We start from the raw sequence: 26028 nt of genomic DNA, 5'->3' as shown, positions 1-26028 counted from the left end.
GGGCGGGCCTGGGAAGCCCACCTCGAAGCGGGGCCCACGTCTGGCCGATGCCCACACTCCCCCAGCCCCGGAGGGTGGACCGGAGGCACCCCATCTCCTGCGCTGCCAGACAGGTAAAATCAGAGGCTGAGGGCAGAAGTGACCTTGCACCCTGTGAGCCAGCTCGGGCCAGGCCACAGTCTGGCCGGGACCAACTCCAGAGCCCCGACACTGGCTAATCTAGTACGGAGGTGATGACAGCGCCAGGGTCTGATTAACGGCCAGTTTTACGGCGGGGAGGGGGCTCTCTCTGATTTTCATGGTTACCTTATCTTTGCAAAGCAACACTGGTTTTCCAATCCAGTGGTGAAGACAACTCTTCCTTTAAGTTCATTTAGGTTAAACAGGGTGTCGATTTAAGAGGAAAATAAGTAAATAGTCATGTAGGTCAGGGGTCTGCAAATATTTACTGTAAAAGGCTAAGTAGTATTTTTGGTTTTACACACAGAAGAGCCATCGTGTGTCTCTGGGTTGTAACCACACTCGTCCCTCTGTATCCTCGGGGGATTGGTTCTAGGGCGCTCCTCAGATACCAAAACCTGCCGATGCTCAAGCCCCTCATGTGAAATAGCACAGCATTTGCGTATAGCCTAGGCACACCCTCCCTCGTGCTTTAGCTTTAAGTCACCTCTAGGTTACTTATAATACCTGATACGAAATGTTATATAAATAGTTGTAAGTACGATGCAAGTGCTATGTAAATAGTTGGCACGCACAACTCAAGCTTTTCTTTTTGGAATGCTCTGCGGTTGGCTGCATCCATGGATGCGGAACCTATGGCTAGGGAGGGGCTGACTGTACTTGACTCTGCTGCTGCTGCAGCTCCAAAGCCACCACGGGTGATGCCGAAATGACTGGATGTGGCCGGAGCTGGCCCACGGGCCAGCTTGCCAGCTTCTCACAGATGTGGCCCACAAATACGGCGAGACTGGACTTTTGGGGCAGCGGTGTCCCCGCCTGCCTGCATGCCCGGGGCTGGGGATCGGGACACCCGCGCCCCCATTGCTGCCCCACTGGCACCCCACTGGTGCCTTGGCAGGCCCCTCCCTTCCCTCAGTTTCCTCTTCTGTGAACCAGGGCCAGAGTTCCCACGCTATCACATCCATGGTGACATGGGGAGAGTCGGGGACTGAGCTGTCAGATGGAGGGGGCTGCTTACTTATTCAGCTTTCGGGGGCGGTGATGTGACAAACGGTTTTCCAGCCCATAAAACCCACCCCAAACTCCAGGGATTCCTATTTCCTACAGTGTTCTAGAGTGGCAGGGCTGGGTTCAGGGAAGGGCGTCCTCTTTAGTGAGCGCTTCCTATGAGCTGGGCGCTACGTGAGCGCTTGGTTTACATCCCACGGGCTGCCACTGGACCGTTCCGTAGATAAGGAAACATTTCAGCGAGATGAGCTGACTTGCCTCTGCTTCCGCAGCCAGAATTGGAACACGGGGTCAGCCGGGCAGAGTCCTGGCACCCTGGAGGCTCCTGGGCAAACTGACAAGCTGCCTTGTGCTCCCCGAGGCCCCTCGTGACCTACCCCCGGCTCCTTCCACAAACGAAGGCTTTGGAGCGTCTGCTCTACACAGGCGCCCTTGGAGATGGCCGCCCCTGAGGACGAGGATGGCCCGTGTAGGGACCCCATCCGTCTGGCAGAGTCGGCTCCTGCACTGAGTATGTGCTCCATCCATAACAGCAGCACAGAAACCAGAGACTGTCTCGGGTGGCCCACAGGACAGTTTGGGGCCTGTGGTTACGCTCAACCCACTCCCGGGGCTGCGCCGCTCAATGCCTTGCGCTCGCCCAGATGGCCCCCTCTCACCTGCCTTATTTACCAGGCCTGCGACGAGCAAGCTGGGGCTCCCAAGGGAAAGGACTTGCTCAAGGGCCCGGGGGCCTGGGGCTACTCACTGGCCGCCTCCATCATGCTGGCCCAGAACCGGGGCTGCTTGTGCAGGGGGTCGTCATCAGGGCCGCTCAGCTTGTAGACGTGCACGCAGGGTGGTGTGCCCACGCTGCTGTAGTGGCTGATGAACATGTCGAAGTTCTGCAGGTGGGACGGGGTGCTGAGACCGTGGGGCGCCTCCCCCTCCCCCTCCCTGCTCGCCCGCCACCTGCATCAACCACATGCCATCTTCACCCCGTGTGGTGTGTTCCCCTATCTAACTCTGCTGCTGTTACCACCAGCCCGGCCTTGCAGATAAGCAGACTGAGGCGAGAGGAGCCTGTCCCCTGGCCAGGGGACCCCAGGCGGAGGCTGCTGGACCCAGCGGGGGTGGGAGTCAGAGCCAGACCTGCCCGACGCCAGAGCGTGCCCATCTTGCTTGTTCTGCAGCCAGCAAACGGCCACCGGCTGCTTGCCCGGGATGGGGGCAGCCCTGTGCTCATGTTCCAGAATGCTGCCTGATGTTCCAGAATGTTCCAAGGGAGGGAGCATCAGGGAGGTGCCCACCTGGCTCATGGAGCAGCTGTGGGAGAAGCCGGGCGTGGTGAGGCGCACGATCTCGCCGGCCGACTCGTAGCTGACCACGTAGAGGTGGTGCTCCAGGGGCGTGTCCTTCGTGCCTTGGAAGTACACCAGCTTCGTCTCCTCGTTGACCCAGATCTGTGGGGGCACGGGGGCTCTTGGTGACAGGGCTGCCCTCCCCACCCCCAGGGAGGGTCCAGCGTTCTGTGGACAGGGGACCCGTTCTCCCCGAGCTGGCTTGAGCCCGCCGGCTGGACAGCTGTCTGGGAGACTTCACAGACCCCACTAGGGCTGGGCTAACTGCGTGTTCTCCAGTCTGACTTGCAATCAGAACTCCAGGTCCAGACAGCTCCTTCCAGGCAGACCCAGAGCAGCCGCTGAGGGGGGCTGAGGCCCCAGTGCTGGGACAGAGGCTGAGGGAGGGCCTGTCCTGGGCCTGCCAGTCCCCGGCCCTGGTCCCCAGTGGGGACAGCCCACCTCTCTGACCCAGGTGCTCAGGGTTAAGAAGTGGTAACTCCCTGCCCCATCGGTTTCCTGGGGGAACGCCCATCAGACCCCTGGCATGGTTCTTAGGCACTGTCCTCAGGAGAAGCAGGAAGGAACCTTGCTCTGGGGCCGGGAACAGGCACTGCCTTGCTGGGGCTGACCGTGCAGCACAGACGCTTAAAGAGGCATTTCAAAAAGGCACATCCTCCGAACCGGCAATTACACCCCTGGGAATTGCTCCTGAGGACTCCACCAGAGAGGTGAGCTCAAAACGAAGGCACAGAGATGCTCCAAGTGTTCTTCAGACTAAAGACAGGTGACGCCCCGAATGCCCAAAAGACGGACTGGCTCCATAATTATGGCACAGGTCTCCGTGGCCACATAAAGCTGTACTGTCTAAAAAAACCCTGTAAATCCTCTAAAATTATGATGCTCCTGTGGAGATGTGTGAAAATAGGAAAGATTTGCAGTGATTTCCCCCCGTGGTCACCTCTGAGGCGGAGTGGGGAGGTCACAGGGGTCTGGGGTGAGAATGGAAGGGGATTATTTAGAACGATTCAATTTTTACAACAAACACTGATGTGTTTGCTGCCACTGTACTTGAAAAATAAATGCAGGTTTTCTAGAAATGGAGGATGTCGTGGGAAAACCCCATATACCACAGGTAGTTAAGTCGTGTGCTGCCGTTGCCACAAGGACCACGTGAGAAGATATGCAAGCGGGAAGGAGGAGCTCCAGGCGGGGGACCCACCGAGGCCCGGGGCCATGGCACAGGCCACATGGAGCACGCGGCCGTGGTGGCCGTGGCGGCGGCAGAGGGCTCTCTTTCCCTTTTTAATTCTTAAAATGTTTTTTTTTTAAAGAAAATTTCTGGGTAAAAAGATAAGGCATGCAGAAGGTAAAACTTTCACGTTCAAGAAAGGTTTTGGGTTTTTTTTTTGGCCGCACTACACGGCTTGCGGGATCTTAGTTCCCTGAGCAGGGACAGAACCCAGGCCCTCGGCAGTGAAAGCGCCGAGTCCTAACTACTGGACCACCAGGGAAGTCCTTAGAGAAAGGTTCTAATACTGTCTTATGTGTCTGCCAGATGCTACGCTGAGGGCGTCGAAGTATTTTAAAGCAGGGTCCTCACCCAGGGCTGTTCTGCCCCCCAGGGACGTTTGGCAGCCTCTGGACACATCTGTGCTTGTCACCCCCAGGGTGGGGGCCAGGGAGGCTGTTCCACACCCACAGTGCCCATCTCTGGCCCCGAGTGTCCACGGCGCCGAGGGATTAACTGCTGTGGAGAGGACCAGCGCTATCTGATGGTCCCATCTCACAGGTGAGGAAACTGAGTCTAAGCACCCAGCTAGCGAGGGGCCGAGCGAGGCTATGAGCACAGGGGCCTCCAGTGAGGTTCAACTACAGCAGAGCGACTGAGTAGGGCCAGGTGTGGTCATACGGGAACGGACACGGTTACCTACAGAACCGGAACTCAGCAATGACAACTTTCTCTTGCTCGAATGTTTTCTAACCACTATTTCCCACTATGAAGAGCACAGCAATGTACACTTGCATGTTAACCTCTCGAGTATGCCCTGGGGTGGCCTCGTAAGGTCCACGCCTAGACCTGGGGCTGCCGGGTCAGATGAGATGTGGGTTGACGCTGCAATAGATGCCGCCTCTGCACCCCAGAAAGGCCGAGCCACGTCTCCTGGCCGCACTGCCCAGGGGTGCCTGGCCCCCTTCTCTTGGCTTGGCAGCCCTGAACAGCACACGGGCGGCCCACCTCTCAACTTTAAAAGGGTTGGCCACATCTCCTCCTGGTTATTTGTATGGTTTAGTTTTTTCTAAGTCTTTGGTCCAGGAAGCCTTTATGCTGGTGTGAGGTAGGGATCCAGGAGGTCTGATTAAGGGGTCTCTTTGTAAAATCTGGAATTCTGTAGATCTGGACCCCAGTGAAGATACTCTGGTCACGTTTTTATGATGGAGCATCTGGGTCGGGGAGTGGAAGGTACACCTCTCAGCCCTGCAGCTGCATCTTTTGTTCCCGAACCTCCCAGGGCAGGCATGGGGGTGGGCCCCCGTTGGAAGCTGCAGGACAGTTCTACAGTGGGCACCACCAGTGTCCCACAGACTCACAGACTGCTGCCCTGGGGACAGGTGGCTTCATGGAGTGGATGGAGGCTAAGTGAATGCTCCAGGTGGCACTGAGAGTGGGGCTGGGCCTCACCCACCAGGATCCAACAAAGGATGCTCAGGACAGCCTGCTTCCTGGACCCAGGGTCTCCAGCTGGTGGGAAGCACAGCACCCGTGGCCCTCAGCGTGCAGAGTAGGAGGGAGTGGCCGGGTGGGGGGGTGTGGGGGGCAGAGAGAGAAGCCACAGGCCCGGGGGGTCTGGAGGGGGCGGGAGCGAGTGTGCATTCTGTCTGTGCACATATGCGTGTACAAGCATTCATGGAGACTCGGGTACCTTGGAGCCGTGCCTTGCCAAAACCTCCCATTCGCCGCTGGTCAGTGTGATCTCCTCCTTGATGGGGCATTTAAATTCATCTGGAAGAAAGGAAAAGAGGTGAAGGGGGCCCGGGAAGCTATGATGGGGACTCAAAGCACACAACGAGTTCTCCACAGAGCCCAGGCAGCCAGGTGACGGGCGGGTACACCGGCTGGGCCCCAGGGATGGTACAGGGACCCGCCACACCACGGCCCAAGGAGCGAGGTGTGGGGTTCCCACCATCTGGATGGGGCGCCAGCATTTCCCCAGAAAAACCAGGGATCTGCATTTTTATCAAAAGCACCCAATTCTCAGGACTTCCCTGGTGGTCCAGTGGTAAAGACTCCGCCCTTCCTCTGCAGGGGGCGCGGGTTCAATGGCTGGTTGGGGAACTAAAATCCCGTATGCCATGCAGCAAAAAAAAAGCACCCAATTTTAGAATCTTGCAGGTCAAACCGCCACCTTCCATGCCCTGGACCTGTGACCGCTTAGGCCACATAACCAGATCTTGATTAAACTCTGGGGCTGAGCAAAGGCTCAGTGGAGTTACAGGAGGTTTTTTTGGTGGGTAGGTCTTGCTTTTGAATTTTTACCACGTAAATAACAATACGGAATGTGTCTTGCCACATATTAGAAACTATTACGACAGTTTATGAGCACTGGCTAAAATTGTTTTCTTTCCTTATCTTTTTTTAAAAATTTTATTTATTTATTTATTTATTGGCTACGTTGGGTCTTCGTTGCTGCACATGGGCTTTCTCTACTTGCGGCAAGCAGGGGCTACTCTTCGTTGCGGTGCGCGGGCTTCTCATTGCGGTGGCTTCTCTTTGTCGCAGAGCATGCGCTGTAGGTGCGCGGGCTCAGTAGTTGTGGCGCACGGACTTAGCTGCTCCGCGGCACGTGGGACCTTCCCAGACCAGGGCTCGAACCCGTGTCCCCTGCATTGGCAGGCAGATTCTTAACCACTGTGCCACGAGGGAAGTCCCTAAAATTGTTTTCTATCCTCTTGGATTTGAAGCAAACTACTGCCCACGTCACCTAGGGAGGGACAGATGTCCCCGCCCAGATCCACAGGGCTGCATAGTTAGGAACTTCCAGTGCAGAGACCTGGGCCGAGTGACTTGTCACAAGAAGACCCGGGAGGGAGGGCTGTTCCTCAGCCCTTCACTCACCGGGGGCCAGACGCGCCACTTCCTGCCCACTCACACCTTTGCTGACACCCACTCTGCTGGGCCCAGGCAGGGAGCCCAGTCGCACAGGCCTCCTCTGGGGCCGGCCCTGCCTACACGCCTGCTCCCGGTCCACAGTCGCTGTGCCCTCAATTCTCCTACTGCTCCCAGGAGGCCCCCAGGAGGCCTGGGCAATGGCTCAAGCTGCTGGTCCCCCTGCCTTGCTCCCACTCGCTCTGACAGTCCTCAGTTGTCTTCTGGGCTCAAGCCCACGCTGCTCACGGCCCAGAGGGTCCTGCCGACCATGCCAGGCCCCTCCCTCCTCCCTTCCTGGCCCCTCGCTGGGGAGCCACCTGTGTCACCTGGACACACTCCTCCTGACCGGGTCCCCGAGCCTCCTGACCGCCCTCCCACTCAGCTGGGACGCCCTTAAGGAACCCACTCCTTTGGCCTCGCCTTCTGGACCGTTCAGTCGCCTGCAGCAGGTGGAGGCCTTGAGGCAGGGCGGGGGAGAGGATGCAGTCGGGGCGCCACAGGGCGAAGGGGAAACCAGCAGAGCCCACCTCAAAGGCAGGGGTCCCCTGGGGGCACCTGCCGTGAGCTCCACTCAACAACCACCAGGCAGAACGAGAGCTCTTGGCTGCCCATTTCAAGAGGGAGGATGAGGATTTCTCCAGTGAAATCTCCAAGGCGAGGGGGTTTCCAAACAGAAAAGCAAACGCTGACGAGCATCTCTGAGATGGCTCAGCTAGCCTATGACAGCCGTGCTCAACCCTGAAGGACCACAACGCCTAGACGGTGGTCACTCCTTGGTCCCCATCTCACCTGACGCCCCGGCAGCTTGTGGCTTCGTCTGTTCCTGACCCTCGAGCTCCTGCGGTGCCTGAGCCCCTCGGATACCCCCTCCCTCGGGTGACCATCTCCACACTGTGGTGGCCTCAGGCTCCTTAGCGGGCATGGCCTCAAAGCCCTGTGGCTCATCCAGGACAGTCCCACCCCCAGGGGACACTGGGTGGTGTCTGGGGTCATCTGTGGTTGTCACGACGGGGGCGCTCCTGGCATCGAGTGGGTGGTGGCAGGGATGCTGTTCCACACCCCCCAGGGCCCAGGACACCCCCCAGAGAGTGACCCGGCCCTGATGTCCGCAGTGACGGGGAGACCCTGCTCCAAGCTCTGAGAGCCCTGGCTTGGCACTCAGACCGCAGCCTCCCTACCCAGGCTCCGCCCTTGGTGCCCCAGCCTGTCCCCAGGCTGAGATGCCATCCGTGTGTGAGGACGCCCACGTTCCCACCGCAGATTCACCCTGGTACCCGGAACCTGCACGGAGCTTCAACTTGAACACGTCCAAAACCCAACTCAATAGTTCTCTCCTAAACTGTCCCCTCAGAGTCTTTCTGTCTCAGACTGGAACTCCAAAACCCTTTCAGACATCCACGCCGTCCCTCTCTCTCTCTCTCAGACCCCAGTGCAATCCACCATGTCAGCTCAGCAGTCAAGTACTTTCAGAATCGGGCCCACCTGGATCTACAGCAGAGTCAGCTCAGCCCCACTGCCTGACCCCAACTTTGTCACCTCCCCCTTCCCTCAGGCTCTGCTCCATGAACAGCCACAAGAATCATTCTAAACCAGCAAAGGTCAATGGTAAAAGCCCTAGTCCTCCCCGCGGCCCACGAGGGCCTGTGCCACCTGCCCCGTCCCCTCCCCTCCCTCCCCTCCTCCTTCCCTCCCCATCGCTCACTCTGCTCCAGCCACACGGGCCTCCTGGCTGTCCCTCCAATAAGCCAGGCCCAGCCCTGCCCTGCTGCAGGGCCTTTGCACGGGCTGTCCCTTGGCCTGGAGTGCCGTGTTGTGGCTGCTTCTGCCTCCACCCAGTCTCTGCTCTGTGGCACGTTATCCACTGCTGTGCCCCTGGCCTCCTGGCCTCTTTCACTGTATTTGGATGATGCCTGCCTCCTCCACCAGAGCAGAGATCTTCGTTTTTCTCTTCCTACAGTGATACCCACCCCCCACACCTAGGGCGGGGCAGCTTTTCCTATAAAGAGCCAGACAGCACAGACTTGGTGTGCAAAGGGCCTGGCATGTAGTCGGTGCTCAAGAAATATTGCCGCCTAAATAAGCCGGGAGCTGGCTGTGATAACCCTGCCAGGCCAGGAATGGCACTGGGAAAGGCCAGCCTCTTAGTCATTGGCACCCACTCCCTCTGGGGCGGGACCAGGGAACAAACCACAGGCTTGAACCACAGGCGATGAGCAAGGTGTTAGTCAGGGTCGCTCACCTTCCCCGGGGCTGAAGGGCTGGGTCCAGTCGTAGCCGCGGGGCTTCAAAACAGCAGTGACTTTGTACAAGTGGCAGAAGCCGGTCTTGCACTCGTTGGCGCGGATGAAGCAGAGTTCGTCCTCTCCCTCTGGTTGGGGGAAGGGATAGAAGATGTCGTGAACCTGTCCAGGCAGAGAGAGAGAGAGAGAGAGAGAGAGAGAGAGAGAGAGAGAGAGAGAGGACGTGTCAGAGGCGGGGGCTGGGGTGGGGGGGGGACACATCCCTTTGAGAAAGGGGAGGCTCTGACACATCCTGGCTAGAGGTCAGACCCCCCGACTCTCCCTCCGGAGCTGGCTTCTCCACATCGCCAGCCTCCGCCCAGCTGGGGACCTGGGGGCGGGGACGCGGACCCCGGGGCCCGGGCTGGGCACACACGCCCTTACATTGATCCACACGTCGGTGACCTCCTCGTACACCACGTGCGGCTGGGCGCTCCTGGGCACGGCTCTGGCGAAGGCTGCCCGCTGCTCCTCGTTCTCGGTGGTGGGGATGAACAGGGCCGGGGGCAGGAGGACGAGCTGAAGCCGCTGCTGCGGCCGGTCCAGGAACATGGCCCAGGCACTGGGGGGCAAGGCAAGAGAGGACCGCACCTCAGGGGCCAGCGGAGGCCAGCCAGGGCCCGACGGCCCCCTTTCCACACTTGTGTTTGATCAGAACGGCGCCTCCTTTCCCGACCTCACCGACACCTGAGCAGGTGACCCTGCAGCACGCAAAGGGTCCCCGGCCGGCACGCCCGCTCAGGGGGAGACGGGGGTGCTGGCAGAACTGTGCAATCCAGCTTGCTCTGAAAACACCTCACATCATTTGTAAACGTGGCCGACTTCTGCCAAATCCTCAGCCTTTATTTATCCTTTGTTTCATATTTTACTCGAAGTGGACAGTTTCTTTTTCTTTTTTTTTTTTCCCCCAGTCGTGCTGCGTGGCCTGTGGGACCTTAGTTCCCCAACCAGGGATCGAACCCGCACCCCTGCAGTGGAAGCACACAGACCTCACCACTGCACCACCAGGGAAGTCCCCAAAATACTCTTCTTTGGATCTCTCCCCCTGCATCACTGAAAAACAGACAAGCCATTCTTGGCTTGTGGGCTGTATGGTAACGGGCAGCGGGCTGGATTCGGCCCCCGGGTGGTGGTTTGGGGCCCTGGTTTAGAGGTGTCTGCCCCAACTTGGGCAGAAGGGTTAGAAAATGACTGCGAAGGGACACCTTCTACCTTGTGAGGGAGACACTCACTATTTGCCGTCGCGCGTCCAGCCGGCCCTGGCGATGTACTCCACCTTCGGGAAGAGCGTGCTGAAGGGCTGCACCAGCTCCTTCTCTTGCGTCGACACAATCTAAAGGCAAAGCAGACTCGGGTCACAGTCCGGCCTGCCCATGCGCTGCCCAGGAGGAGAGAGAACATGTGCTGGGGGGCACTGTGTCCCCCCCGGCTCCACATGTTGGAGCCCTAACTCCTGGTACCTCAGAAGGGGGCCTTATTTGGAAATGGGGTGGTCGCAGGTGTGACCAGTACAGATGAGGTCGTACTGGGGTGGGGGGGCCCCAACCTAACAGGACGGGTTTCCTTATAAAAAGAGACAGAGGCACCACACAGGCAGAGAACGTCTTGTGACGAGACACAGGGAGCAGGCGGCTGTCTCCAAGCCAAGGGAGGCTGCCTGGAACAGATCTTCCCTCAAGGCCTCAGAAGGAGGCAGCCCTGTCGACACCTTGATTTTGGACCTTTAGCCTCCAGAACCGGGAGATGATGAACTTCAGTGGCTTAAACCTCCCAGTGGTACTCTGCTATGACAGCCTGTTGCCTGGAAACCAAGGGCTCTGGCCTGGGCTGTCACTGAAGAGCCGGGTGGCCTTGGGTAAGACACAGCCTCTGGCCACTGCAGCTTCCTGGAGGTGACACGGGGCTGGCAGGGCATCTCCCCAGGAGGGGCGACAGGAGAGAGGCGGGCAGGGCCTCAGCATGGCCCACACCCAGGCTCGCCACCAACCCCCGCCTGCCCCAGCTGCCTGTTCAGTGGGCAAAACCCACACCCGCCTCGGGATCTTGTCCATCCGACAAGGCCAGGAACCATTTACAACAGCTGGTGGGGGCTCGGCAAAGCCACTTAGGACAGATTCCTGTAGAATCTGCCGTAATGTTCTGGTCAAGAGTGCAGAAGGGGTTTGGTTAGGGCCTAATCATGCCCAAACCAAAAACTACCCCCCCCAATCATGAAAATAGGTGTATTTAATCTCACGCCTTTTTTATGAAACATTACATGAGAAGCCATTTTGGCAAAAATACGCAGGGGCTTCCCGGCTCGTGTGCCTGCTCCAACCTCTGCCGCGAGGGGCGTCGCCCTCTGACATCCCCACGTGGGGTGGGCATCCTTACAGCCCTCCTACCCCTAGCCTCCTCTGCCCTCCTGGCTGTGGGGTCCTGAGGAACGACTCCCTGGGCGATGAGGACCCTTGTCTGTGACGATGACCAGCTGACAGAGGGAAGGATGCAGAACAGATGGGGCCAGTGAAGTGATATGTGAGGAGCTGCCCAGAGGCTGGGGTGGGGCACCCCTGGCCTGAGGTCGGGGTGCCCCAGGCAACTGCTCCCCACCCCTCTGAGCTCCCTGTTCTGGAAGCTCTGTGAGCCACCGCCCTCGCACACACGGGCGTCCCCACCCCACGCCTCGGGGCCACCTGGAGGCAGGTGGGGCCAGGCTCACCACTCCCCGTCTCAGAGTCCAGGTTCAGAGTGACCCCGCCCGGAATCCGGGGCTCCGGGCAGAACCTCTTCGGGTTCAGTTGGCCAAGAGAAGCACCTGCCATGCAATGGGGGCGAGCGGCCTCCGGACCCGTCTCCCAGCGCACACCCTGGCCCTCCTCTCCTCATCCAGAAGCTTCTCCCGGGCGCCCAGGCCCCTCTTACCTTTCCCTGACTGTCTGTCTGAAACTCAGCCAGTTTCAAGGCGATCTTGGGATTCTTGCTGCCTGCAGAAACGAAAGTGAGGTGCATCTGGCAGGTGTCGCCAAGAGGACTGAGAGTAGGTGTTGGGGGCGGCGGCTGGGGGGGGTGAGCCTCACAGGCAGTGACACAGCCGGCGTGGGGGGGGAGGGGAGGAGGCGCCAGGTGTCCAAAGGTCTCTCTGTAGGTGCGTCACCCTCTCTGGCCCAGGCACAAAGTCCCCCAGGCAGGACTGTCTGACTTTGGGCCTGGACCTTAGTCCCGACAGTGACGTGGCAACGTCTCTGCTGTTTAAGAACATAGGTCAGGCCTGGGCTGGTGCGAGGGCCCTGAGGGGGACACAAACACGAGGAAGATGCCTCCCTGCCTCTGGAGAGCTTGAATGCTGGCTGCAAAGACAACACACGCCCGTAACAAAAGCACCAATGATGCAGAAAGGTGGCCCATGTCCCAGTGACACAGTCAGTCTTCAGCTGTCGGGAGGCAGGTGGCCTATAGGCTGGGGTGACCAAGACATGCCCTCCAGGGTGGGATTTGGTTCAGGCCCGTTATTCCTACGACGGATCTCAACTCTGGCCCCCGTGGCTCTAGCACCCCAGCAGATAATGTCTCGGTGCCTCTGTTTCCTCGTCTCTCCAACAGGGGAAGCGAAGGACCAACTTCCCCATTCACACCAGGGACTGGAAGTTTCCCTAGGAAGGCTCTGCTTAGCATGGCCCACAGTTAGCAAGAACGAGTCTGTCGTAGGCTTCCACGGAGGTCCCAAAGATGCTGAACCTGAACTGCACATGTATTTTGTGTGGCTAAATCTTTTTTTTTTTTTAAATTGGCCGTGCCACGTGCGGCATGCGGGATCTTAGTTCCCCGACCAGAGATCGAACCCGTGCTCCCTGCAGTGCAAGCGTGGAGTCTTAAGCACTGGACTGCCGGGGAAGTCCTGCTAAGTATTTTTAAATGATTCGAGCCACGTTTAAGAACTGGTAGATTTCTGGGACTTCCCTGTATTTCTGGGCAAACCCTGTATTCTCACAAGGCAGTGAGTGTATGATGTGCCCCTGGAGGGGGCCCACACCTCCCACTGCCTCCCCAGGGCTCCTACTGTTTCCTGGGCCCCGAGGCAGGACACCAGTCACCACTGACGGTGGTGCTGGCCTGGCTGTTGTTCCCGAGTGCAGCCTGCTTCTCCAGGTCCATCCCTGTCTGGGTCTTGTGGGCCCATCCTGGTTGGTGCCTCACCGTGTTCTATGAGGCTTCAGAGCACTGCCGAGTCGCCCTCATGTGTCCTGGGCCCTCACCTGTCCTGGGGTACCGGTAGGAGTCCGTCTTCCTCTCCTCTAGAGCGGGAGAGGGCACGTGAATGATCTCCACCTCGGACTCGTCCACTTCCTCGTACAGGATCCGCAGCGTCTTGCAGCCTTCTGAACCTGGGAGGGGGCAGGGCAGCTGCTCAGGGTGCTGGGTGTCTCCTCTGCCGCCCCGCACCCCCCTGCCCACACGGGGACTCTTCTCTACCATGGCAGGGCCCAGACAAGAATGGTCCCTGGGGCCGGAAACCCAGCTCTGCCGTGTACTAGGCCTGAAGCCAGTCACATGTCCTCCTGGGGCCTCGATTTCCTTCCCTGTAAAACCGGAGCAAGAACGGAGCTCTTCCCAGCACAGGAAGGCAAGGGAGATGGCCACGTGGGGACTTACGGGCTGAACCACACGCCCACCCAATTCCTACATTCACGTCTCAACCCTGGACCTCAGATCGGGACTGTATTTGGAGATGGAGGTCTTTAAAGAGGTGATTCGGTTAAAATGCGGCCCTGAGGGTGGCCCTGATACAGTATGACTGCTGTTCCTATAGAAAGAGGTTAGGACACAGACACGCAGAGGGGAGACCACGTGAGGACAGCGGGGGAGACGCAGCCGTCTGTAAGCTGAGGAGAGAGGCCTCGGAAGAAGCCAAACCTGCCGACACCTCCATCTCAGATGTCCAGCCTCCAGGCTGTGACGTCTGAGCTGCCCCATCTGTGGGACGTGGTCACGGCCGCCCGAACAGACTAGCACTTGGGGCAGGGCTCAAGAAGGGGTACAGGGAAAGTTGTCATGAGAAGTAAGTGAATCACCGGGAGCTGACAGACTAGCAAGGGGCGTGGGAACTGGCAATGCCAACATCAAGGGGACGGAGCCCACGGCTGCTCTTCTCGGCTGCCGAGAAGGGTCCCCATCTGCTTCCTGTACCCTCGCCTGACTCACTAGGACGGACCAATGACATCCGCCGACCTCGGCCGAGCCCACCCTGCCTTCAGGTCTCCACATCTGCTCTATGGGGCGCTGGTGGCCACAGGGCTGAGGCCGCGAAAGCGCTGCAGCTCAGACTCAGTGCTAAGGGCTCCTATGTCTGTCCACAGGGCATGGGTCGTTCCGGGGCCCTGAGTTGCCTGGCCAGGAAAGACCCTCTTGGGTGGCTATGGTCACGTAGCTCCACGGGCGCGTGCCATGAGTGGGGCTACGCCAAGCGGGGTAAAAGTCCCTTGGCCTCAGCATTCAGGGGCTCTATCTGAGGGGTTCTGAGCTGTTAAGAATAGCAGAGTGAGTATCTTGATGTCACTGAGACCAGTGGATGGCAACCAGGGGCCATTCTGTGTCCCCAGGGGCCATGTGGCAATGTCTGGGGACATTTGTGGCTGTCACAACTCAGGTGACACACTGAGTCACCACGGCCCCCCACAGAGAATGACCCAGCCTCCGTGTCCACAGGGCCGAGGGGGAGAGACCTCATTTTACAGGCCGGAAGTCGAAGGGTGGATGGTCACCTGCTTCAGGCGCACGGAGTCACAAGCTGAGTGACCTGACCCAGGACCCTGACTCCTGACCTAGAGCCCTTTTCCCCAGAGACACGGACCACGGGCACACACAGCGCTGCGGTGGTGAAAGACCCCGGCCCAGACGAAGGGGGAGCGCGTGCGGCATCCTCCCCAGGAACGTGCCGATCCCGGCCCCATCTCGGCAGCACCAGCAGCCCTTAGGCGCCTGACGCTGGCAAGTCACCCTTTTCCTGAGCGCCGGCTAGAATGTTCGGCGCTGGTTCTCTCCATTGCACGGTTTTCATGCCTAGCTTCTATTCATGGTTGGACCATGACGTTTTCTTTTCAAATCGATTTAAGGAGAAGGCACGCTGACGTAAAGGCAGGGGTGACTAGCAGATGAGATGGCACTCGGCTGCAGCGGTGGATGGTCAGTGCCTGGTCCCCGGGATCCTGGCTTGCATGGCCACTCACCCACTGACGCACACAGAGGCGCTAAGGCCAGGGAGGACTCTATGCGCAGCGGAGGCCTGGCCCACTCCTGCTCGTGCAGCAGAGGGTGTGATGGTACTCACGCACCCCAAGAAATGACTCTCCCCGCGCTCAGGAAACAGACTTTGGTCCACTGAACAGGGGAGATAAGACACCCTTGCCTCACGCACAGCACAGAAAAACAGATACAAAGTGGCCAGCTGATCTGGCTTCTTTCCAACTTGTTGGCAAAATCCGTCAAGATTTAAGATGTGTGTAGCTTCAATTCATCTCTCTTACAGCTGGGAATTTTCTCTAAGGCAGGATTTTCGATACTTGGCGCTGCGGACATTAGGGCCGGGTCATTCTCTGCGGGGGGCCACCCTGGGGTGGGGTGTGGAGCAGCACCACTGGCCCCCACCCCCTCAATGCCGGGAGCACCCCAAGTCGTGACAACCACAGATGCCCCCAGACACCGCCCAGTGTCCCCTGGGCGTGCGGGGTGGGGCAGAACCACCCCTGGCTGAGGACCATTAACACACTCCCAGGAGGTCACGAGGATAAATGTACGAAGATTTCGCTGCAGTATTGTTTACACCACCAAAGCAAAACCAAAACCGGAAACTGGCAACAGCCAAAGTGTCCGTCAGTGTGGGCTTCTTAAATAAACTGTGGTACATCCACGCCCCCAGGACATCCACAGTTAAAGGATTCTCTGAGTGCTGACTGCAATGGACTGAATGTCTGTGTCCCCACAGAATTCAAATGTTAGACCCTACCCCCCAGTGTGATGTGTCGGGAGGTGATTAGGCCACGAGGGTGGAGCCCTCATGAAGGGGCTCAGTGCCCCCAATAAAAGGAACCCCAGCGAGCTCCCTGCCCCTTCACCATGTGAGGACAGGGGGATACGACAGCATCCAGGAACCAGGAAGAGGCCCTCAGCAGACACCGAATCTGCCTTGGACTTGGACTCCCAGCCCTGACAACAGTGAGAAATAAACGCCTGGTGTTTATAAGCCGCCCTGGCTGTGGTATTCTGTCACAGCAGCCTCAAAGGAGTGAGACACGGATGTTGATGGGAAGGTTGCTGAGGTTTATCTTAAATGAAAAGAGCAAAGAGCAGACTAGCATGTACACTTTGCTTCTGCTAACAGAAGAAGTGTTGCTAAAAATGGAAAGGCGCTTACCCTCCCAGGAGGCTGTGGGACACCACCAGTAGCCAGTGAAGCGGTCAAATTCTTCCTGGATGACGAAGGTGGCTACACCCGCGGATCTGGGGTCGTCAAGGACACTGGACAAGCCTGGAGGGGGAGGGGGCCGGGCGAGAGATGAGGAGTCTGGTTTAGAGCAGGGCTTCTCCCCTGGCACGGCTGACATTAGGGGCAGACCGTTCTCTGTGGGGGCATCCTGGGCGTTGTGGGGTGTGCAGCAGTCTCCCTGGCCGCACCCACTCGATGCCAGGAGCATCCTCACCTTGCTGTGACAGCTGAAAATGTCTCGGCACATGGCCAGTACCCCAGTCACCCCTGGCTGAGAAGCTCAGGTTTAGTGAGAGGGCACCAGGGCCGTGGGGCAGGACAGGAGGCAGGGATCGGCGTCAGAGGCCACAACCCATGCCGTCCCGCAGATATATCTGCACAGGGGGGATGTCACTGTCGGCCAGCAGGGGCCTGAGGGGAAGGCCGGGTCTGGTGAGCTCTGGGCTGGAAGCGTGGCACGGGGACAGGAGAGCGGAGGCAGGAGGGGCTGAGGGGTGCAGAGGCGCACAGGTGTCTGGCGTGGAGGTCAGGCCCCAGTGACCGGGGCGATTCACGCGGAGGGAGACCCTGAGCCAGGCAGCTGGACTCTCTGTGGGGCCAGGGGGGGAGCCACGGGAGGGGGGCCATGGGATCACGGTCTGGGAAGGTGCCTGGCGGTCCGGCCGGGAGCACGGTGACGGGCGGGAGTCTTTCTAGAAGCTGGACAGGTGGCTGTGACGACAGACCACACCAGGGGTGCCGGTGGTTCCCCTCCGCCCCGCCCTCCTCCCGTCCGCCCCGCCCTCCTCCCCTCCGCCAGGCCTCACCCTTGTGGCAGAAGGTCAGCCGCTGCTCCTCGCCCGTCTCGATGTTGGCCACCCACAGGTCGCTGTTGTTGATGAAGGAGAAGAAGGCGGGGTCGGCGGGGCAGATCTTGGGGTCCATCCGGGGCCCGGAGCACTGGGTCTTGATTTCCAGGGGCTTCATGGGGGACACCTGGGGACACACAGAGACCCAGCTCAGGGGGTCAGGAGGCCGCCACCTGCCCCGCCCCCCACCCCCACCAGTGAGCGGGGCTCACCATGAAGCCGTTCTTGCCGCCGTCACGGCAGTGAAAGAGACTGTTGCTGGCCTGGAAGAGGAAGAGGCCGCTCTCGCTGTGGAAGTCGTAGGAGGTGATGCCGAAGACGCCCAGGCGCTTCCGCTCCCGCAGGAGCTCCTCTTCCCGGGAGTAGACCCCGTGGTGGGGCGTGGCCTGGGGACACATTGGGTGGGGCCGGGGGGCGGGGCGGAACACCGGCATCAGCAGCTGGAGGCCCCAGCACCCTGGCCACAGAGCGGCCCAGACTGGCAGGGCTGCGGGGCTCACCTGTAGTTCCAACCTCCTCATCCCCCACCAAATCGCTCCAAGACAGACGAGGCCCTCCTCCGCCCCCAGGGCCACCCTACACCCTACAGACCCCGGCCCTCCCTCCCTGGTCACAGCCCCTTCCTGCGAGACCACTGGAGCTGAAGCCACCCACCACCAGCCGTTCCTGCTCTTGGCATGGGTAGGGGTGGGGCAGATTCCAGGCCTGACCACCCTAACGCCTGACCTTGGGCAGGGCGGGCAGGTAAACTATGGTAGACACCATGCAGCTGCCCCAAAAAGAATTCTGAAGATGATGTGGAAATTCAGAGGAATGTTAAAGGGAAGAAATACATTTTTATTTTTATTTTTTTAATTTATTAATTTTTTTTTTTTTTTTTTTTTTGTCTGTGCTGCATGGCATGCATGATCTTAGTTCTCCGACCAGGGATCGAACCTGCGCCCCCTGCAGTAGAAGCGCGGAGTCCTAACCACTGGACCGCCAGGGAATTCCCAGAAATGCATTTTTAAAGAGCAGAATCCAAAGCAAAATGAGCCCCACGCTGCGAGGAAAGCCGTGGTAAATAGGAGTTGGTCAGCTTGGGACAGGGTACAGGCAAAAGAGAGAGGGGCTGTACGGGTCCCCTCCCCTGCGTACTGTCACATTTTATTTTTGATCAAAAATAAATCAACATATACCAGTGCACAAAGAACTCTCGCCGCTCACCGCCCATCTCTCCCTCTGGAAGCGAGGTGACTTTGGGCGACATCCATTATTAGCTAAATTTCTATAAAAGGGTCTCGGCCCAAGTTACTTGCACGTGAGGCATTTAAGAGGAAGACGTGCTTCTGACAGGAGCTGTCACCACAAGCTACACGCTGGGACTCGGGTGTGCACCGAAGGGAGGGGGAGGGCGTGGCACAGGTGTCCAGGGCCAGGCGCTCCTCTCCGAGGGGCTGCCGTTAAGCAGGGGATGGGCTGGGACCCCCTCAGGGGGTGGGTGGGGTGGGTGCAGGGCCCAAGGAAGCTGAGTGAGGCCAAAGAAGGGGCTGCCATGCGCCCGCCTGCCTTGCCCACCAGGAAGGCCCGACTCCCATGGCTCACCTGGAAGTGATCCAGCATCTGCTTCCAGGACAGGAGCAGCAGCGCTTCCTTCCGGACCTTCCTGGGGATCTCGGAGTAGAGGAGGGAGTTCTCTCGGCTGCCGTAGGGCATCCCTTGGGAGGAACAGAGGAAAACCAGAATGGGTGCCCTTGCCAGGGTTGGGGCGAGGGACTCGGGCGGGACCGGCCTCGGGCCCTGACTCCCTGTGGCTGGGCCCGGCTGGTTCCTCCTGCTTCTACAGCACCCTGACGGCACACCCCTCCCCAGAGAAGCCATGGACCCTGGGTTACACCCGACAGCAGGGGCAGCAGGCAATCCCACCTGGGATGTTAGTGCTGAATACCTCAGCCTCAGTTACTGCAGAAATAGCGCACAATGGGACTTCCCTGGCGGTCCAGTGTGTGAGACTCCATGCTCCCAATGCAGGGGGCCCGGGTTGGATCCCTGCCTGGGGAACTAGATCCCATATGCATGCCACAACTAAGAAGTCCGCATGCCGCAACTAAAGATCCCGTGTGCCGCAACTAAGACCTGGCGCAGCCAAAATAAATAAATAAGTAAACAAACAAACAAACAAATAAATAAAAGAAATAGCACACAAGAGGATGAAAAACGGGGTGTTGGTCAGTGATTCCCAACTCTCCACAGATTGGGCTCTGGTACAGGAATTAATCGAGGGTCAGAGAACGGGCAAAGCTTCAGAAGGACTGGGAAACATGTATCCAATGCAGCCTCTCTCATTCGGTGCTGCTGACGCCGGGACCGGTCATCCTCTGGAGGGCCGTCCCAGGCACTGGGGGGTGTGAAGCAGCCTCCCTGGCCCCACCCACTGGATGCCAAGAGCAGCCCCAGTGTGACAGCCACAGATGTCCCCAGACACCGTGGAGCATCATCCCCTGGGGCAGGAGCACCCCGACTGAGAACCGCTGAGCTAATCTAACCTTATCTGTAAAATACAGTAGCTGCCTAGTGAGACCTCTGTGTGGATTAAGTGAGGTAAGAGATAAAAAGCACTCAGCACAAACAGTGGCAAATAAAACAAGGACGTATCTTCTAACCAGGCTTCTTTTGGCCACGCCACACGGTGTGTGGGATCCTAGTTCCCTGACCAGGGATCAAACCCATGCCCCCTGCAGCGGAAGCACGAAGTCCTAACCACTGGACCGCCAGGGAAGTCCCGACTGGAAGTGCCTTTGCCTCGATGGATGACGGTACCACGGCTGTTAAAGTCAACGGCGGGAGCAGAATGGTCCTCTTGGGAAGCTTCGGGTTCCCCACTCTCCGGGCAACGAGGTGAGGGACCGGGGCAGAGTCCCCCGGCAGCAGACGGGATGCTCGGCGGTGGCCCAGGAATGCGCTGTGGGCAACAGCGGGTCACAGAAAGCAGGCGCCCCGCTTTGACCCCTCTCAATCCCAAATTTCTCCAGGAGGAAGGCTCAGTTTGGTGCTGGCCTCTCTTCCTCGTAGGCGCTCTCACTTCTAAGGGTGGGAGAACAGGCGGGCCGCCCCCCCAAGCTTGGCACCTCCAGAGCTACACAGAGCTTCATAAATAATACCTATTCCACCACAGTAACTCTTATGGGTAGCTTCTCAATATGGCAAGTGACTCGCGTCTTCCACTCATGACAAAGTTTCCTCAGGAAATATAGTTAGTAAAAAAAGAGCGAAAACGCAAAGCTACAAGTGGGAAGCATTCCAATTCGACTTCTAAGGACTCTCTAAGCTGCCATAGCCGGAATCATTCCCAGCTAGAAGCACGGATGTGACGCCACCCGTCCGAGCTGCTGTCGGGGCCATCTTCCTAAGTTCACAAGACAAGTTGGGACGAGAATCCTGCGGTGCAGGATTCCATTTCTTTTTTGGCCACACGGCTTGTGGGATCTTAGTTCCCAGACCAGGGATGGAACCCGCGCCGCCTGCAGTGGAAGCGCGGAGTTTTAACGACTGGACCACCAGGGAAGTCCCTGTGATTCCATTTCTGTGAAACGTCCAGAACAGGCAAATCCAGAGACAGGAAGCAAGTCAGTGGGTCGCTACGGGCTGGGGGAGGGGTATAGGGAGTGACTGCTAATGGGCACAGGGTTGCTTTCTGGGGTGATGGAATGTTCTGGAATTTGACTGTGGTGACGGTTGCACAATACTGTGACTGTACCCAAAACCACCGAGCTCTCCACCTTTAAGAGAGGGAATTTTACGGGATGTGAATTACATCTTAATTTTTAAAAAAGCAAACACCACGCAGCGTGGTGGCTGGGAGGGCCAGCGTGGAAAGCTGGGAGGGAGCAGGTGGCCGCTCTCGGCCGAGCGCCGTGGGCTCTGGACAGCCCGTCCGCAGGCTCTCTGGGAGCTGAGCCTTCCAAACAGGAAATCAACGGTGCAGCCTTGCCAAGGACATCAGAGCTGCCTCCTCCCACCAACAATTCATAAGCAGTGACACGAAACAGCCCATTCCAGCACATTCCCTGGAGGAGCTGCCCTCGGCAAGCAGCTGTGACGGTGTGCACGGCAAGGGTTTGGGACGGCTGACCATGGCCGCTGACTCCTGCTGTCACGGTCCCTCCTGTGCCTCCTCTTACCAGCTCCACTCCATCTCTGGGGACAGCACCCCACCCCAAAGCCCACCAGCACGGCAGGTGGCCCAGGCCTGGGCAAACACCGCGTGGCCTGGATGAGGGGCCACGTGGGGCGTATCACCCTGGACCTGGACACAGGACACGAGGGGCCCCCTAAGGGACCCCCAGTGCTGTCTGGGGCCCTGTGCCCTCCTCCACCGAACGCAGGACACCTGTTTGCAGGGGGGAGGAGCCAACCCACTAGAAGCAGCTGAGCCCTGGAACCATCTTCCGGGGACATGCCCGAGCAGCAGGCATGTTCCCTTTTCTGCTCCATCCCACGTGCACTGGGCTCCCAATGAGCCTTCCCAGAGGACGGTGACTGGCAAGCCTGGGGTCCGCTCAGGAGGCAGGGGTCCCAGGGGAGCAGGGGGCGGGCTGGGCATCGCCCCTAGAGGTCCTTTCTGTTCAATCCATAAATGCTCCTGGCTGCCAGATTCCCCCCGCGCCAGGCTAGTGCAGATGGGTTATAAATACACGGGGGTTCTGGGGAGACCTGCCCCAGGAACTTGGACATGGAGTGAGGTCAAGGATACCCCGAGGGTGTTGAGTGATGCAGGCTAGATCAGCTCAAGGGTGAGCAATGTCACACCAAGAGAAGCAGGATGGCTTTGGGCTGTTCTAGGCACTTTTTGGAGCTGCAGTGGGTCCACAGTCCTTGTCTGGAGCTGCCCCCTCCAAGAGTGGGCCCTCAGCACCTGCTACAGACGGCAGGGACTGCCCGCCCCAGGCCAAGGATGACTGCATGTCTGAGCCAATCATACTCGCTGTCCCAGAAATTCAGAGAAAGCTGGCCCGTTTCTGCTGGTGGCTGGAACCAGACGTGCAATCCCGGGAGTGTTGCAGTGGAAGGTAGGTGGGCAGTGAGGGTGGATCCACGGAGAGAAACATATGAGGGCAGATGCTTGGACTCCATATGGTTGGGCTTCTCAGTGCTGGTCATGAGGCTGGGGGGTTCCCTGACACACCCATGTCCTTACTATGAGGGGCCCTTGGTGGCTCAAAGTAGCTCGGAGCATTTCTGTCCCTTTCGGCAGTTCTGTGGTTGGCTTAACGATGGCTACGCTCATGTCCTAATCCCTGGAAACTGTATGTTACCTTCCTGGCAAAATGGCCTTTGCAGATGGGATTACGTTAAAGACCTCTAGCTGGGGAGATTAGTCTGGATTATCTCAGTGGGCCCTAAATGTAATCTCATGCCTTATCAGAGGGAGAGAAAGAGATTACAGACGCACAGGAGAGGAGGAGGCGATGAGACCATGGACTGGACGCAAAGACTGCAGCGACCCATGGACTGGACGCAAAGACTGCAGTGACACAGCCACAAGCCAAGGAATGCCGGTGGCCGCCAGAAGCCTCAAGAGGCAAAGAACGGATTCTCCCCTAGAGCCTCCGGAAGAAGACTGGCCCTGCGGACACCTTGACTGGCCCAGAGAAACTGATTTCAGACTTCTGCCTTCCAGAACTGAGAGAGAATATGTTTCTGTTGTTTTAAACCACTGAGTCGGTGGGCATTTGTTTCAGTAGCAGCCCCAGGAAACTCATATAAGTACCGTGACCAGGACGGCACCTTGAACTTGAGAGAGCGAGAGGCCCAAGAGAGACTGCGTTGGGAGAAAGGGATTGGGGGCCACAGAACCACAGGAAAAAAAAAGAGAGAGGCAACAGCTCACCACTGTCCCAGAGCCTTGGCCACTTTCGGTCCTAACAGCCAACTCTCCCTTGGGTAAATGAAACTTGAAGCATGCCCTAATCTCTCCTAGGCTAGAGATGGCAAACATTTTTCTGCAAGGGGCCAGAGACAGTAAGTATTTTTGGCTTTGAGGACCATATGACCTCTGTGGCAATTATGCTCAAAAGCAGCCATAGACGGTCTGTAAACCAGTGGACATGACTGTGCACCGGCCAAACTAGATTTCTAAAAACAAACAGCCGTCGCTTGCCGACCCTTCTAGACCATTCCCCTCTCTGCCTCTGCTTGCCAAACCGCCATCTGGTTTCCACATGGGCCTCTAGGAGGAGAGACGGCATGGACTGTGGGAAAGGGAGAGCCATCTGGCGTCCACCTCAGTCGCTCTCACGGTCCTCGGCGTGGGGTCAGCCTCAGGCAAGGCATGACCTTCCCTCATTCATTCACTCCGTCACTCGCTTCCAGTACTGACTGAGGGCTGACTGGAGGCAGGCTGAGGATACACAGGGAAAGCGCTGGCCTCAAATGTCCAGCGCTGAGGTTAAAAACCTGCCCTGGACCAACAATAATGTGTCAGGCTACTTACAAAGGGACATGCTTGGCACTGTTCCTTTCTGCCTGGAAGACCTTTAGGCAAAATTCATTTGCTCAACAGATATTTGCTGTCCCCCTACCAGGAGCCAGGCCCTGGCCCAGCTGCTGAGGCCACAGGTGTACACAAGGCCTCATCTGTGCCCCAAAGGCCGGCAGGGAACACAAACACATAAATAATTGCCAATGACGTAGAAAGTGCTGCTCTCAAGGCACATACCAGGAGGCAGACATGATTAGCCGTTAACGTGCTTAGCTGCCAGGGATCTCGGGCAGGGAGAGCAAACCCCAACTGTCAGCCCACGATGCACACGGTTATGCCACCGTGGTGCCTTTCCTTGAGCCTCAGGTTCCTTCTTAATGCGTTGCTAGCCGGCAAGCATCTACTGGAGTTACTTTCCAACTCCCACTGCGGGGAAGTCAAGTTATTCACTAGCCAGGCCCAGCCCAGCCCAGGTGGCGGGGAAGTGACTCAGGGGGCGGGCCCCGCTGACGAGGGCTGGAAACAATCTCAGGGCCTCAGACCCACAGGCCAGGCCTGAACCATGGTGCTGCTGTAACACAGATGGGGCAGGACCGCCCTCTGCTCTGGTCACATACACATCTGAGCCCCGTGGGGGACCCTTGCCCCAGACTTTCACTGTAAACAGATGTCATCCACGGGTGGCATCATAACATGGGCAGCACTACGTCATTCATGGGACAGTTTGCCCAGGGCCAGGCCCTCTATTGGGACCTTCTAACTAATTGGAGTGGCCAACATCTGGAGACTAGAGGACTTAGTAACAGCTGTCCCAGAAATGCTGCCCGGCTCGAGGGCAGCCTCGGGGATCCGAGGGGAGCCCGGGGGCTTACCCAGGTAGTAGAGGCGGTGGGAGTGAGGGCCCGACTCGTCCGTCTTCTGCACAAACTGGAAGTCGTGCGGAGCTTTGTTGACAATGAGGCCCGAGTTCTTGCGGCTACCGTGGATGATGCTCCGGAGCCCGTCCCACGAGTGCTTCTGCACCTGGAAGCGGGAGGCTGGGTCCTCCATCTCGACTGTGTCGCCCCGGTCGGATGTCGGCGCCCCGGTGGCCATCCTCTCCGCCCCCTCGGAATTCAGCGAGAAGCTAAGAGGAGGGAGGGACAGGTGGGAAGACAATGAGAAGGTGGGAGGGGCAGTACCTAGGTTCCACTTACAAGCTGCCTCCCATTAGACTCTCCGACTCCCCTGGCAGGGCCCCAGCCCCGTGCAACCTTCCCCGCCCCCCTAAGTATTTCTCAAATCGTTCCTCTTCTCTCCATCCACGAATCCTGAGATCCAGGCCACCATCACCTCTCAGCTGAATGACCGCAACCGTCTCTCAGCTTGACTGCACATGCACTGCAAATCTGATCCCCTGACTTAAAGCCCTTCCTTGGTTTTCCACACCCTCCAGGGTTAAAAACCAGCGCTCACCACGGCCTTCGATGGTTTCTGCCCTCTGACCTCTGCCAGGCCCTCACACCTCACCCCCCTTCATTACTAGGCCTCAGGCAAACTGGCCTTCTCTCAGTTGCCCAAACAGGCCAGACTGCTTCCTGCCCCAGGGCCTTTGCATGTACTATCCTTTCTGCCTGGAACACTTTTTTCCCTCTTTCTACTGGACTAACTTCTAATCAGATCTCAGCTTAAGTATCTGTCGGGTCCTCAGATGAACTTCTGTACCAAAACCTGTCTCTCCGTTCACCTTTCACCTGCCACCTGGTTGCCCTGCCCTCCGAGAATTCGTCACAGTGGCTGTTCACGGGTCCCCTTCCTGTCTCCCTGCGTCTGTCCCGTTCACAGCAGCGTCCCAGCACCTCACACGGCCCCGGCACACAGGAGGCATTCCTCGGAGAGCCACAGAATCACGGTCTCCCCTACAGCCCACTGGGAGACACGCTCGCTCCCGCACCAAGAACTGAGCATAAGCAGTGGGTCTGCAAACCTCCTCACCGGTGCTGTCAGCTTGCTGGCCAGCGGGGGAACCTCTCGTGCCTCACCAGAGGTGCTCAGAGGCCCAGGCAGATATTCACTGGACATCGGGGGAGCTCCACGTGAGAGGATGGATGTGCAACCCTCCCCCAGAGGCCATCCCACTCTCTCCTCCCCCTCCAGGGGCAGCAGCTGCCGTGCAACGGCTCCCCCCTACCCCCACCCCTGCGGCTCAGTACACTTCTTGACTGAACAGGGCTGGCCAGACAAATATTTGTTTTAGGGAAATCTAAACATGGCCACGGTGACCCGGTTCTGGAAGAGCCAGGGTCGTCTAGCGAGGCCAGCCAATGTGAGCGGGCCAGGCCC

General features: G+C 58.4%; 1 protein-coding gene across 3 annotated transcripts in view; it reads right to left on the bottom strand.

The window, feature by feature from the left end:
- DPP9 (dipeptidyl peptidase 9) overlaps positions 1-26028 on the bottom strand; it is a 40872-nt gene that overhangs the window by 8271 nt on the left and 6573 nt on the right. For all 3 annotated transcript variants that reach the window (XM_060094468.1, XM_060094469.1, XM_060094471.1), the window contains 13 exons: positions 24579-24832; positions 18831-18943; positions 17459-17632; positions 17205-17373; positions 16327-16440; positions 13172-13300; positions 11841-11902; positions 10169-10269; positions 9321-9498; positions 8897-9059; positions 5432-5511; positions 2478-2630; positions 1937-2072 (listed from right to left, as the gene is read on the bottom strand). In XM_060094468.1, coding sequence (XP_059950451.1) covers positions 1937-2072; positions 2478-2630; positions 5432-5511; positions 8897-9059; positions 9321-9498; positions 10169-10269; positions 11841-11902; positions 13172-13300; positions 16327-16440; positions 17205-17373; positions 17459-17632; positions 18831-18943; positions 24579-24832 — 1826 coding nt within the window. The remainder of the gene's footprint in view (positions 1-1936; positions 2073-2477; positions 2631-5431; positions 5512-8896; positions 9060-9320; positions 9499-10168; positions 10270-11840; positions 11903-13171; positions 13301-16326; positions 16441-17204; positions 17374-17458; positions 17633-18830; positions 18944-24578; positions 24833-26028) is intronic.

Source organism: Mesoplodon densirostris, chromosome 3, assembly GCF_025265405.1.
Source record: "Mesoplodon densirostris isolate mMesDen1 chromosome 3, mMesDen1 primary haplotype, whole genome shotgun sequence".
Classification (NCBI taxonomy): domain Eukaryota; kingdom Metazoa; phylum Chordata; class Mammalia; order Artiodactyla; family Ziphiidae; genus Mesoplodon; species Mesoplodon densirostris.
This window is presented reverse-complemented; position numbering and strand designations above follow the sequence as displayed.